The 13410-nt window shown below is 43.4% G+C and overlaps 1 protein-coding gene across 1 annotated transcript in view; it reads left to right on the top strand.

The window, feature by feature from the left end:
* Positions 1-9665, top strand: part of smox (spermine oxidase) — a 14190-nt gene extending 4525 nt beyond the window's left edge. Inside the window, exons 3-7 of the mRNA XM_037674888.1 lie at positions 1537-1763; positions 3533-3706; positions 4762-5506; positions 8369-8529; positions 9245-9665. Coding sequence (XP_037530816.1) covers positions 1537-1763; positions 3533-3706; positions 4762-5506; positions 8369-8529; positions 9245-9397 — 1460 coding nt within the window. The 3' untranslated portion in view covers positions 9398-9665. The remainder of the gene's footprint in view (positions 1-1536; positions 1764-3532; positions 3707-4761; positions 5507-8368; positions 8530-9244) is intronic.
* Positions 9666-13410: the final 3745 nt, after the last annotated feature.

Raw genomic sequence — 13410 nt, 5'->3', positions numbered from 1 at the left:
CCTCTGCGGTGGGTCGTTGGTCCCTCTGCGGTGGGTCGTTGGTCCCTATGCGGTGGGTCGTTGGTCCCTCTGCGGGGGTCGTTGGTCCCTCTGCGGCGGGTCGTTGGTCCCTCTGTGGCGGGTCATTGGTCCCTCTGCAGAGGCTCTTTTGTCCCTCTGACCAAGGACCATTTATTTAGCAAATATGTAAATACTAGAACTATTACAAGGAGTAAAACATATTTCTTCTAAGTATGAAACAATTTTTCCACAATTAAAAAAATCATAAAGCCTGCATAGTTCATTGTTTTAGTTTTTTAATGGCCAAAAGCTATTTTATTTTATTCCTTCTTTACAGGAATCTCTTATTTTTTGTCTTAAAATGTAAAAAAAAAAAAAAAAAAATCAATAAACTTAGATTATCTTTTGATATTTTCCGCTTTATAATCATCCCTATGGCCAGAAAAGCGGTCTGCGGGCCACCAGTTGAGAATCACAGTTGTAGCAGGTTTTGTGGCTCCGGACACGTTTTCTTTAGTGAACGAAGGGGCAGAAATGGCTCTTTCGTTCGTAAAGGTCCCTGGTCTAATCTGCAATTTGCACGTCTACAGTTAGTTTGGCCAATCTGATGGACCTTCACTGCTTTTGATGTTGGTAGTTGGTAGGATGTTAAAAGACTGACGGAGTCCTTATCACTACTTATAAATGCATGACTCCAGGATATAATCCAATACCAGAGGACCATTACACTCTGCAGGAAGAACCAAGTTATGTTGATGTGATTTCACCGACCTTTATCAAACCTCAACAGTCTCGAAAAACAGAGAAGTTCCAAACGAGCAAAACAGCTCGATGTGTTTGGAAATGAAAAGTCCACAACACCAAGAACTAATTTATGTTGTCATAAAGCTTGTAGAGACTGGTGGAACATTTAGCGTGCTCAGTAAATCACACATGATTCACCAACTAAGAACCTACTGAAATGCAAAAGTTGTAGTTTTTACAAATCACACATAAAGTAAAATAATTATGGACTAGACTTCATTTACTTTGTGGTGCAGGTAGATTTGATCAAGACTGACTGGAGTCCAAAGGTTGCAACACAGAAACATCCCTGACTTTATTTTATTTTGAAAAATTCTTCAGTGTTACAAGAACAAACAGGTTGAGGAGATGTGCCAGTTCAGGATTGTGCTTGCAGAGAAGCTCACCTGGAAAACGTTCTCTGTTGTTCTGCGAATGATGCAAACCCACAGAGTTCAGTGGGTCTTTGATGGGAACACACTTTTAACGTGTTTCAGTGTGAAAATAAAGCGGCAAACGTTCAATATTCTAGTGGCATTCTGCAGTTTCTGTACGTTAATAAACCCTCCAGCTGTCCTTGGGTCAAAAGTACCTCATCATGGGTTGTTTTGACCCAAGGGCAGCAATAGAGTTTAGCTGACCTACCATAATTATCTGACAGTGTCTTTTCATTTGAAGCTCAAACCTATGAGAAGTGTTGTAGAGGATGAATGTTCTCTCATTGGTCCCGGCTGTTTTTCCCCTTCTTTGTAGGAAAAGCAACTTTGGAGCTCGGAGCTACCTGGATCCATGGCGCCAACGGGAACCCGGTGTACCACCTGGCGGAGGAAAGCGGGTTGCTGGAGCACACCACGGATGGAGAGAGGAGCATGGGGCGCATCAGCCTGTACACCAAGAACGGCGTGGCTCACTACCAGACCAATGTGGGCAGAAGGATCCCCAAGGACCTGGTGGAGGAGTTCAGCGACGTGTACAACGAGGTGAGGGGCACGCACGAGCGCACGGACACGGACAGGTGCAGCGGCGCCTATGCAGAACAGCCAACGTCCCGGGTGGCCGGTCCCTCCTGAACTTGGAGGCCTAATCTCTAGACTTCTATGTTTCCATCAGTGTGGGAATTAAAAAAAACGTAAAGAACGATGGTAACCTCGTGCAAGGAGAGCGATATAAACGATGAATACGTCATGCTGAGGAAAAGGATGTTAAATCTGATAACAGACAGCAGAACATTGATCAAAGGTAAATGAATAAGTGCAAAAGTGACAAAGCAGAGTGAATCTTTTTTTCCACTCCTCTTGTTTCCTTTGCTCATTTCAAGCATGATATATTTTAAGTAGGTCACGTCTGGAACAGCAGCAGAAAGAAGCTTCACTGATGTCATCTAGATTGTTTTAATGCTCGGACATCTTGGTTTGCTTTTCTCATTCAGCGTTGCTTGAATTAGTTTAAAATTAAAAGCCCATTTTTTGTTTGTTAACAGAATGTCTTCATTTGCTGACAAAGATTTTATTATGACGTATTTATGAAAGCCGGCTCAGTGTGGAGCGGGCGGGGGGGACGCCACCGGGGGAGTGGAGGTGGGTGAAGTGCCTCATTGTTCAGAGAGCCGAGATCACACATACCGTCAGGGTGAAACGATTTTGTTAAATCTTTGACCTGGAAGTGTTTCTGTTTTCTCCAAGTCATCAGGTTAATTAGTTGGTTAGTTTGGTGTATTTCTTAGTTTACATATATCTTAGATCGTCAGTTCTGTTTCCTTTACAATTTATGTTTTTGCTATTGTTGGATGTAACTGGGACCCTGTGTACACAATTTCATTCCACCTCATGTACCACATGTGTGACAATAAAGAACCTTGACTTTAAAACCATTTTATTTTTACAATCGCAACAGCATTATTTATAAAATGTCAGAAAACTAAAGACAGTCAAAGGTTGGAAATAACTCACAACCCTTAGCACCTTATTTACTGCCATCACAGAACAGATTTTTATGTCAAAAGCATTTTGACTGAGTTCTTAATAAACCATTGTCATTTGTACCAGTCCTGACTGTTTAGTTCTTCATCATCAGCAGATCACAGGGGCCACAGTAGCTCAGTGGTCAGAGCTGTGGTCTTGTATTAGTGAGGCAGCAGGTTCGAGCCCAGGTTGCGTCAGGAGGGAAGCTCAGTATGAACATCTGGTGTCAGATGTTTCATGGGTCTTCTCAGAGGCAGCTGTGTTTACAACTACAGTTGGATTCATAGGTTTTTGTGATAAAATAAGTCAAACTGTCGACTACAGTATGTTTTGTTGGCATAAACAGAGTGAGCTTCACCCCGCTGCCAGCCCATGTGTTCCTCCTGCTGCCAGCTGTGAACCTGGGATTTGGGTAATTCACTGAACAGGACCACCTTGGTTTACTAGAAGCTGAGGCAGTGTGGCGTCACGCTGTGAGCTGTGCTCTCCTGAAAAATGTTGATGCATAACTGATGTTGTCTCAACACTGTTCCCTGGAAAAGTGTGTCAGTGGCTTTGGATCACGGCCCAGCCCGTGTCTGATCCTGTCAGGGATGACGCATTGTTTTCTTACGTACCCTGAATCAGGCGTTGGACTTCAGGCTGTTGGCACCGTTTCCTTTTGTCCATATGAGCTTTAGAGAGATCTGTTCTAAACTGAATCAAACTTTTTTCTTTTTGGTCCCACTTTCATCGTCCTCCTTCTTTACATCTTTCTTCTTCTTCTCTTGCGCTGTGTCCTCCTTCAGGTCTACGAGCTGACTCAGGAGTTTTTCCAGAGCGGGAAGCCTGTTTGTGCCGAGAGCCAGAACAGCGTTGGCGTTTTTACTCGGGACTTGGTGCGCAAGAGGATCACGTTGGACCCCGACGATTCTGAAAGCATCAAGAAGATCAAACTGTCGATGCTTCAGCAGTACCTCAAGGTCGGTGCGCCCTTCACATCCATCTGAGGGAGGGACAAGGATACACATGAAACATGTAAATCCTGCTGTGTGGGTGGCCTCAGCTGAAACTTTCTAACCAGATTTTTATCAGAGTAGACTTGGAACAAACTCAAGGTCTTTGCACTCCCCCTCCTTAGTCACGCAGGGACCTTCAGAAAACAAAGCATGTTATGAAACATGTTAGGTGGAAGTGTGTTGGCCTGTTTACAGCTGCATGTTTTCAAATGGCTCTGAACAGACCCTTTAGTCCGGCAGGTTGTTCATGGCTGTAAATGAAGATTGCAGACATCATGTACAAACTTTTATTGGTGCTACAGAATGAAGGTAGAAGGTTTGAGCTCTGCTGGCATGAGGGATCTAAGGATTTGAACATTTCAACAGCTCAGTCAGGTCATCTGGACGGTTTCTTTTTTTTGTTGAGACATTTCATCCTTCATCCAAAGGACTTCATCAGTCCGAGGAGCCACCAACAAACTCAGTCCCACAAGCAGCAAACTCACATTGTAGACCAACCAGTTTGCTGGTGATAAGATGGTTTCTGGGACCCGCCCTCTCCCCTGTCAACTCCTCTGAGGCAGCCATAACCAAAGTGGTTCAAAACATCAAAGTTCATGCTCAATAATCCAGGTAGAAAATCCAACAAAGGTCAGATTTTGAATTGTTGTTGCTGGATTGTTGAGCATGAACTTTGATGTTTTGAACCACTTTGGCTATGGCTGCCTCAGAGGAGTTGACGGGGGAGAGGGTGGCTCCAGAAACCATCTTATCACCAGCAAACTGGTTGGTCCACTATGTGGGTGTGCTGCTTGTGGGACCGAGTTTGTTGTGGCTCCTCGGACTGATGAAGTCCTTTGGATGAAGGATGAAATGTCTCAACAAAATAAGAAACCATCCAGAGGACCTGACTTAACTTTGTTGGATTTTTTTACCTGAATTATTGAGCATGAACTTTGATGTTTCAATGCCTGTTAGTTGTGGTGTTTCTTGCTGATGTCAGCTGGAACTGACGTGTGCTGATGTGGTTTGTGTTAAAGGTGGAGAGTTGTGAAAGCAGCTCTGCCAGCATGGATGAGGTGTCTCTGAGCGAGTTTGGAGAGTGGACCGAGATTCCTGGAGCCCACTACGTCATTCCTGAAGGTTTTATGAAGATTGTGAACCTCCTGGCCCAGGACATCCCGTCCCAAACCATCAGCCTTTGCAAACCAGTTCGCAGCATCCACTGGAACTACTCAGCCCATCATCGGGAGCTCATTGCTAAGAGCAACCACACCGAGCAGCTCAGAAACCACAACAACAACAACCACGGCGGCCAGCCTCACGAGGACCTTCTGCTTCTGGGTCGCCCCATCTGCGTGGAGTGTGAAGACGAGGAGTGGATCATGGCTGACCATGTGATCGTGACGGCTTCACTGGGCGTCCTGAAGCAGAACCACGCAGCCATGTTCTCCCCACCGCTTCCCGAAGACAAGGTGCTCGCCATCGAGAAGCTGGGCATCAGCACCACTGACAAGATATTCCTAGAGTTCGAGGAGCCCTTCTGGAGCCCCGAGTGCAACAGCATCCAGTTTGTGTGGGAGGACGAGGCCCAACTGGAGCAACTGGCCTACCCCGAGGAGCTGTGGTACAAGAAGATCTGCAGCTTCGACGTGCTCTACCCGCCCGAGCGCTACGGCTACATGCTGAGCGGCTGGATCTGTGGCCAGGAGGCGCTCTACATGGAGCGCTGCGACGACGAAACGGTGGCTGAAACCTGCACGGAGCTGCTCAGGCGCTTCACAGGTCAGAGCGAGCACACACAGGCTCACAGAAACTAATGCAACCTCTCACTTTTCTACACTCTGTGACAGAAAACTAGTTCATCCTTGAGGGATCTAAGACTGACGAAATGACCGTGGATGGGTGAGGGAGCCCTGCTGCTCCGTGACTCATACAAAACGAGTCCTTGTTGTCACAGAAAGCAGCGACGCCTCATCAGCTGCTCAAAACATAAGGTAATAAAGGTCCAACGGCTGAATGACTCGGGTGTGTTTTTGTGCTCACTGAGCAGCAGCTCGTTGTTCTGGTGTCACCACAAAAACAGAATCAAGGAGAAGTCCTGATGCTGTTTTAGACATTAGACCCTTTTACTGACGTCTCTTTCCTTCTGTCAGACACAGGAGGAATGAGACCTCCGTTTCATAGGCCTGCCACAAGTTATTCCTAAAAATATATAATTTGCATTAAAGAGTTTAACCCGACATGTTTTCTTCGAGGTGACTCGTTCACCGTTCAGCTGCAGATCAGGAAGGAAGTGCGCTTCAGAAGCAGCTCACATCGTGAGCACAGAGACTGTCACTTCATGACGTGGTCATTGAACTTCCTGTGTATCCAGAATGTGAACGACTCTGAGGAAGACACTCACATTCCTCCTTTAGGTTGGTGCAGTCTAATCTCCTCCATCTTTTGACTGCAGCTCAGGGTAAATCACTGTGAGTCCTCAGTCCAGATTCAAATATTTAAAGCTTTCACTGAGTTGTCTTAAATAAATTCCCCACTGGTTAAGCAGGGAGTTGAGATGATTCCTACTTAGTTGAATATTTGTAGCATTAGGATGTGAAAGTACAACAACATTGCTGTATCAAAGCTCTGCTTTGGGCTATTCTTTGCAGCTGATTTTAGGGGACTTTCTTCTGCACAACGTGTCTTTGTAGATTGTTGCAGACACACGAGTTATCCTGAATGTTTAAGCGAGCCTTCGATATTTAGATAGCTCCCAAGAGCACACAGTAAATCATCCAGCAAACTGTTAGACATGACGGTTTCTCACATATTTAGTTTCTTTATCTTTTAATTTGACTGAATACTCTGTTCAGACTCGTCTTTTAGAAAGAATCGTCTCTGTGAGTCATGTGGATAATAAACGTCTGCAGTGGGAATACAAAAGATGAGTACCAGCCGGGCCATGGTTCTCTTGTCGTCTGTCTATACAGTCTTTACCTGCTTGTTCCTGTGCAGGCTCATCTGAAACTTGTCTGCTAATTCTTCTTCTTTCGGCTGCTCCCTGCATCAGGGGTCGCCACAGCGAACTAAGTCGCACAAAGACTGGGCAATTGTTTTTACGCCGGATGCCCTTCCTGGCACAAACACAGACCACCGAGCTACCACAGCCCTCTGTGTGGAGCAGAGTGCTGAAGTCTAGGGCACCCAGAGGAGCAGATGGTGGGGGTTAAAGACCTTGCTCAAGGGCCCAGAGTGGGGCAAATGAGGGTGAAGACAGGTGTGGGTGCTTCACCTATTCCACCCACATTTTTTATGTTTTCGGTACTGGGAGTTGATCCGGCGATCTTCCGCTCACAGGCCCACCTTGTCTAACCTCTGCGCCACTACTCCCCGTAACTTGTCTGCTAATTATTTGATCTATTTCACGTTTTTATTGAAAAAAAGTTTTACTTTACTCACCCCGAGTCCTGCAACTGACACCCCCCCACCCCCCCAATCTGATGAAACAGAGGTGTGTTGCTGCTAATCCTGCTAGCCGGTCCGATGGATCAGCGGAGAGACAGATGAACCCATTCTGTTAGTAAAGCAGAGCTCATCTGTGACCCTAGTTTCCATTTTATAGTCCTTTCAAAATAAACCGTGATGGCAGAAAGATGCTGCATGGATGGTGGTGGGGGGGCCTCCAAATTGTTTCACTTATTTTCTGGGCCGTATATGTTCTGTCAAATAATGCACCCCGACAGGACAAACAACATTTGCCTATGTTAAACAACAAAACAAGCAGTCGAGCTAGTTCTAAAAAAGTTAAGTCTGGTCCTCTGGACGTGCAAAAAACAAAAACAAAAAAAAAGTAGAACGTTTCGTCTTTCATCCGAAAGACTTCTTCAGCCTGTCTCAGTCGAGATGGTTGTTAATTGTTAGACTTTGTCCTTTATAACTGGACATCAGTGGCCATCTTTTGTCAGGAGCTGGTACCCACCTGTACACCTGTCCATCACAGGGTCACATGGGGACAAACAGGACATTGTTGCTCTCATGCACACCTGGGGACAGTTAAGTCAGCCTAACGTGCACGTGTTAGGGGTGTGGGAGGAAGCACCTGGAGGGAACACAGGTAGAACATGTAAACTCACACAGGAAGGCTCCAAGCAGGAGTCAAACCTGCAACCTTCTTGCTGCGAGGCGACGGTGCTGATGGATTTCTGCACGGCTTGTTCAAAGAACTTTTAGACAAATAGAAAAGCAGGATATTTTCCTCTGGCAAAAAACAAACAAACAAACAAAAAAACACTGACAGGTCAGATTTTCTTATGAAACAAAGGCCAAAGTTTTTGAAGTTACACAAAACACAAAACATAAATAAAACAAACATTTATGTTTATATAAAACATAAAACGATCTACATTTAAAGAGTCTGTTTGTTTACTTTTGTTCAATTTTTTTAAGATTGAGTTGTTTTGAGATGGCAGAAATGCTCTTTATTTAGCTTAATATCTGGTCAAAGTTTTTACATTTTCTCTCACATTGATGATGCTCTGGAGGTAAGACCCTGACTCCTCAGAACTCCTCAGAACTCCTCAGAACCCTGCGTCAACACGTCAGGGCTTTTTCTTTTGCCCTTCAGTATCTGTAACTCTTGTCCCTCCTGTCGTCCGTCTCCAGGGAACCCTGACATTCCAAAGCCCAGACGGATCCTGCGCTCGTCCTGGGGCAGCAACCCGTACATCCGAGGCTCCTACTCTTTCACCAGAGTCGGGTCCAGTGGTGCTGACTGTGAAAGGCTGGCCATGCCACTGCCGTACGCCAACAGCACCAAGGCTCCAGTAAGAACGACCTCACACCAGATCTGTTTCCTCTAAAACCACATTTTACACGGCCCTCATTTACAATGACGACCTGGCAAAGATGGCTGCCACAGCGAATCCACTTTAGCCAACACATAAAGAACTACAACTCAGTGAGCTTGACCGACATGGAGCTAAAATTTGGTGTGCTAGTAGCTGAGGGTTGTTCACAGCTCATATTCTGAGCGCTAACAGATCACACATAACATCGTTTACAGGGTTCAACCAGAACGACTCCATCACTTCAAGGTAATCTTAGTTCCACGCTCTGGTCGAAAAGGCAGCGGGCGATATGCATCCCTCTGACAAACACGGTGCGTTTGAACGCTGCAGTTTCATCACCACTGCAGGACAGTCAGAGCGCTCAGCTGGTGTCGGGAGGCAAATAGAAACTGATTACAGGCCCGAAGGCTACGCATGAAACCTGAGGACTGTGGGTGAAGGGCACAGGTGTGTTTGGTGTGTGTGTGTGTGTGTGTGTACTTTGTACATACTTGACTGCTGAAGGAACAGTCTGATCTCGCTGCTGGGAGTCCTTCAGAAATAAAACAAGCCCTCAGGATGTTTTCTCCATGAGGAACATGGAACAATGCTGCAGGAGACACTGGATGGCGTGTTTTTCTGGTCTCATCTCACATATCTTCTCTCCCCCCCCCCCCCCCCCCCCCCCCACCCCCTCCCCGCTGTGCCTCAGCCCCTGCAGGTTCTGTTTGCTGGAGAGTCCACCCACAGAAAGTACTACTCCACCACACACGGTGCCCTGCTGTCAGGGCAGAGGGAGGCCACTCGCCTCACGGAGATGTACCAGGACGTACACAGAGCGCAGACCACGAAGCCTACAGTCTAACCCCGTCCAGCCTCCGACTGGAGACTAAAAGAGTCCACACGTTGAGCTAAAAGCTTCTGTCGTTCTCATTAGGGGTTACTTTAAAAGCATAGCTTGGGCATTTTCACTCTGACAACTAATGAATATTATTTTAATTGTACTGTAGATCTGAATCACGTTAAGTTTTAACTGAGACGTCGAAACGTTGCCAACGTTGGTGCTGTTAGTTCCTGTCTTTGTCATTCTGCCATCATGTTTTGTCTTTTAAATCAGTACGTTTATAAGTTTATAACATTTACTTGTTTTTGTAAGTGCCTTCTGTACGTAACACCATGTTACTTCAAAATATTGGAAAGTCTAAACTCAAATTGTGAAGATTTTAACAAATAAAAGGTTTATGATCATAAAGCAGATGTTGATGTTTCTGAAAACAGTAAAGGTTTTAATGTTTAACTGTTGAAGGACAGAGCATCGAATCTTCTCATTTATGACTGCAACTGCTGAGGGTGCGCAATCTTTGGAGAGTTATGTGTTAATGTGAATGCAACACGAGCCCGACGGCATGAATTAACCTCTGGAAATACTCTGAACACTTTACCCAGCTTATCATTCATCACGTTGTTTGGTAACATTTTACCTCCTGACGTTTAAACTCGTGGTTTTACATTCAACACATCAGAATATTAAAACAGAACCGACAATGTGCATAAGAGAAGAAAAAGATGCAACAATACCACAAAAGAGATAAACTATGTATTTTTGACATTTTTTTGTTTTACAACAACAATAAAAGGACTAATCTGAGCTGTGATGATGTGCAGAGGACAAAAACAAAGTGAAACTCATATCCTTCCCAATGGTTTATTTGTGTCTGATTAGGTTCACTGATCCGGTACGAAGAAAAAAAAAATTATTCTTAAAGGATGGAGAGTTTTATACTTCAGAGAAAATATTTGTGGAAAAACAAAAACCCACTAAAGTCATTTGAGTGAACTTGGTAGTTAATGTGAAAACTGTTTTTGAATTCTTATCTGAGCTTAGTTATAAAGTCTGATAGTGGAAAGGAATGCCTATCACCCGCTGCCCTGCAGGTTTAAACCAAGATCTGTTTGAGCTCAAAGTCTGGCATGGGGGTTGATTCAACACATAAGATAACTTTATTTATACAGAGGACAAAATACCAACAACAAAAACAAAAAAAACTTTATGCACTGAAAAAATACAGCGATCTGAATGTCTGCTGAAATGAGCCGAAGTCAAAACAAGAAGAGAAGCTAAAAACAGCTACATTTACAGAATTTTTACAGAACAGCTAAATACAGGTCCCTCTTGTAAATGAGTCCTCGTGGCTCAACGAGGCTAGCCTGTATAAAGGTTGAATGAAAGCAATTGCTGAAAAACTAAGTCGAATTGTTGCTAAAATTGAGAAACTTGCGAACAGCAAACAATATTAAAACTATAAGAAAAAAGGAGAACCTTATGTGAAAGCTAAAAAGACTGAAAGAAAACAGGCAGAATGCTGAAGTTTGAGAATTAAGATTTTGACAGAACTCAATGTGTTTTAAAAAATCACACCATCCTTCCTACTATTGCCTCTGAATTCCATGTTCAGATGAGACAACTTTAAAAAAAATCACTAGAACCTGATTTATGTTTGAACTGTTTTTGTCCTGTTGAACTCTGAATTGTCAAAAATAATAGCTTCATCCATAACATCCACATGTCTGCTAGATCCCATCCCAACCAGATTGTTTAGAGGCATTTCTCCTAATACACACATTTTGGATCTGCCTAATTTGTGAATGGTTATGTACCATAGTACTTTACGGTTGCTGCTTAAGAAACCTGATCTTGATTCAGGAATTCTGGCCAATGATAGTCTTATATCAAATCTAACACTCATGTAAAAAATTATTGAGAAAATAGTTGCAAATCAATTATGTGAACATCTGACCAGAAATAATGAGTTTGAAGAGTTTCAGTCAGGGTTTAGAGCTTATCATAGCACATAAACAGCACTAGTAAAAGTCACTAATGATATTCTCATGGCCTCTGACAATGAACAGGTGTCTACACTGGTCCTGTGAGACCTCAGTGCTGCATTTGATACAGTTGATCACAATATTCTACTACATAGGTTTGAATATGACATTGGGATTACAGGAACTGCTCTAAATTGGTTTAAATCATATTTATTTGATAGACTCCAGTTTGTAAATGTATTTTTTTTTCATACACCAAAGTTAGTCATGGAGTTCCTCAGGGTTCAGTGCTTGGACTAATACATTTTACTTTATATATTTTTTTTATTTATTTTTTTTTCATTTAGCCTTTATTTATCCAGGTTAGTCTCATTGAGCCACGAGAACTCATTTTCAAGAGAGACCTGTTTAGGGAGCACATGGTGGGGGTTAAGGACCTTGCTCATGGGCCCAGAGTGGGGCGAATGAGGGTGGGGGCATGTGGGTGTTTCACCTACCCCACCCACAATTTTGATGTTGTCGGGGCCGGGGCGTGAACCGGCGATCTTCGGATCACAAGCCCACCTCTCTAACCTCTGCGTCACCACTCCCCCATATGCTTCCATTAAGTAAAGTTATTAAACAGCATGGAACACATTTTCATGGTTATGCTGATGATATATTTGTCCATGAAACCTAATGAATCCAATTAGTTACTTAGATTACAAGCATTATTCAAATTCAGAATAGAGTCCAAAATTTTACTTCTAACCTACAAAGCTCTCAACAACCTAGCTCCATATTATATTATATATATTATTGCTCCTTACTTTCCTAACAGAGCACTTGCTCTCAGACTGCAGGTTTACTTGTGGTTCCTATAGAGTTTCCAAAAGTAGAATGGGAGGCAGGGCTTTCAGTTATCAGACTCCTCTCTTGTGGAGCCAACTTCCAGTTTTTGTCTGTGAGGCTGACACATTGCCTACTTTTAAGATTAGGCTTAAGTTCTTCCATTTTGATAAATCCTAAAGTTAAGGTCGGCTTGGGCTTCCTGAGCTGTCCCTTAGTTATGCTGCTATAAGCTTAGACTGCTGGAGGACAAACTGACCACATTTCCTCACTCTGCTGCTGTCTTTCCTTGCTCTACTCTACCTGTTTGTTTTGTATTGTAATTATTTCTATCTTAACATGTTTTTTGTCTTTCCTCCAATAGAAAGTAAACTTGGACATTAGCCATTCTGTGTTTGTTTGTTTGTTTGTCCTTCCTGTCCTCTCAAACCCAGCATGTCAAAGCAGATGGCCGCTTGTCCTGAACCTGGTTCTGCTGGAGGTTTATTCCTGTAAAGTGAGAGTTTTTTCCTTTCCACTGTCTCCTTTGTGCTTGCTCAGGATGGGAAACTGTGATGAAATGAAGATTCAATGCAATCTGCTGGCGTCATTCCTTAGATAACTTTTACTAATGGACTTTTGTATGTATGTGAATGTTTTTGAACAGTGCTCAGAGACAACTTCTGTTGTGACTTGGAGCTATAGAAATAAATTAAATTGAGTGAATTAAGTATAAAAGTTTCACAAGTTTAAAATACTAAGTCACAGCACACCATGCCTGATTGAACCAAACATTTTGAGATGAAGCTAGTCAAAATAACAAAGTGTGGCAGTGGTTAGACTGCACAACAACGTGCAGAACAAAGTGCAAACAAGACAATACTGATGACTACACAACTCTGAACTAACACAGCCGTTTGAAGAATTTGAGTCAGTTTGAGAATGTAGAGAACGTATAGTACAGTATGTGTTTGTGTGTGTAGAGAACGTATAGTACAGTATGTGTGTTTGTGTGTGTAGAGAACATATAGTACAGTATGTGTTTGTGTGTGTAAAGAACGTATAGTACAGTATGTGTGTTTGTGTGTGTAGAGAACGTATAGTACAGTATGTGTTTGTGTGTGTAGAGAACGTATATTACAGTATGTGTGTTTGTGTGTGTAGAGAACGTATAGTACAGTATGTGTGTTTGTGTGTATAGAGAACGTATAGTACAGTATGTGTGTTTGTGTGTGTAGAGAACGT

Source organism: Nematolebias whitei, chromosome 3 (assembly GCF_014905685.2).
Source record: "Nematolebias whitei isolate Nwh7 chromosome 3, NemWhi1, whole genome shotgun sequence".
NCBI classification, from domain to species: Eukaryota; Metazoa; Chordata; class Actinopteri; order Cyprinodontiformes; family Rivulidae; genus Nematolebias; species Nematolebias whitei.
This window is presented reverse-complemented; position numbering and strand designations above follow the sequence as displayed.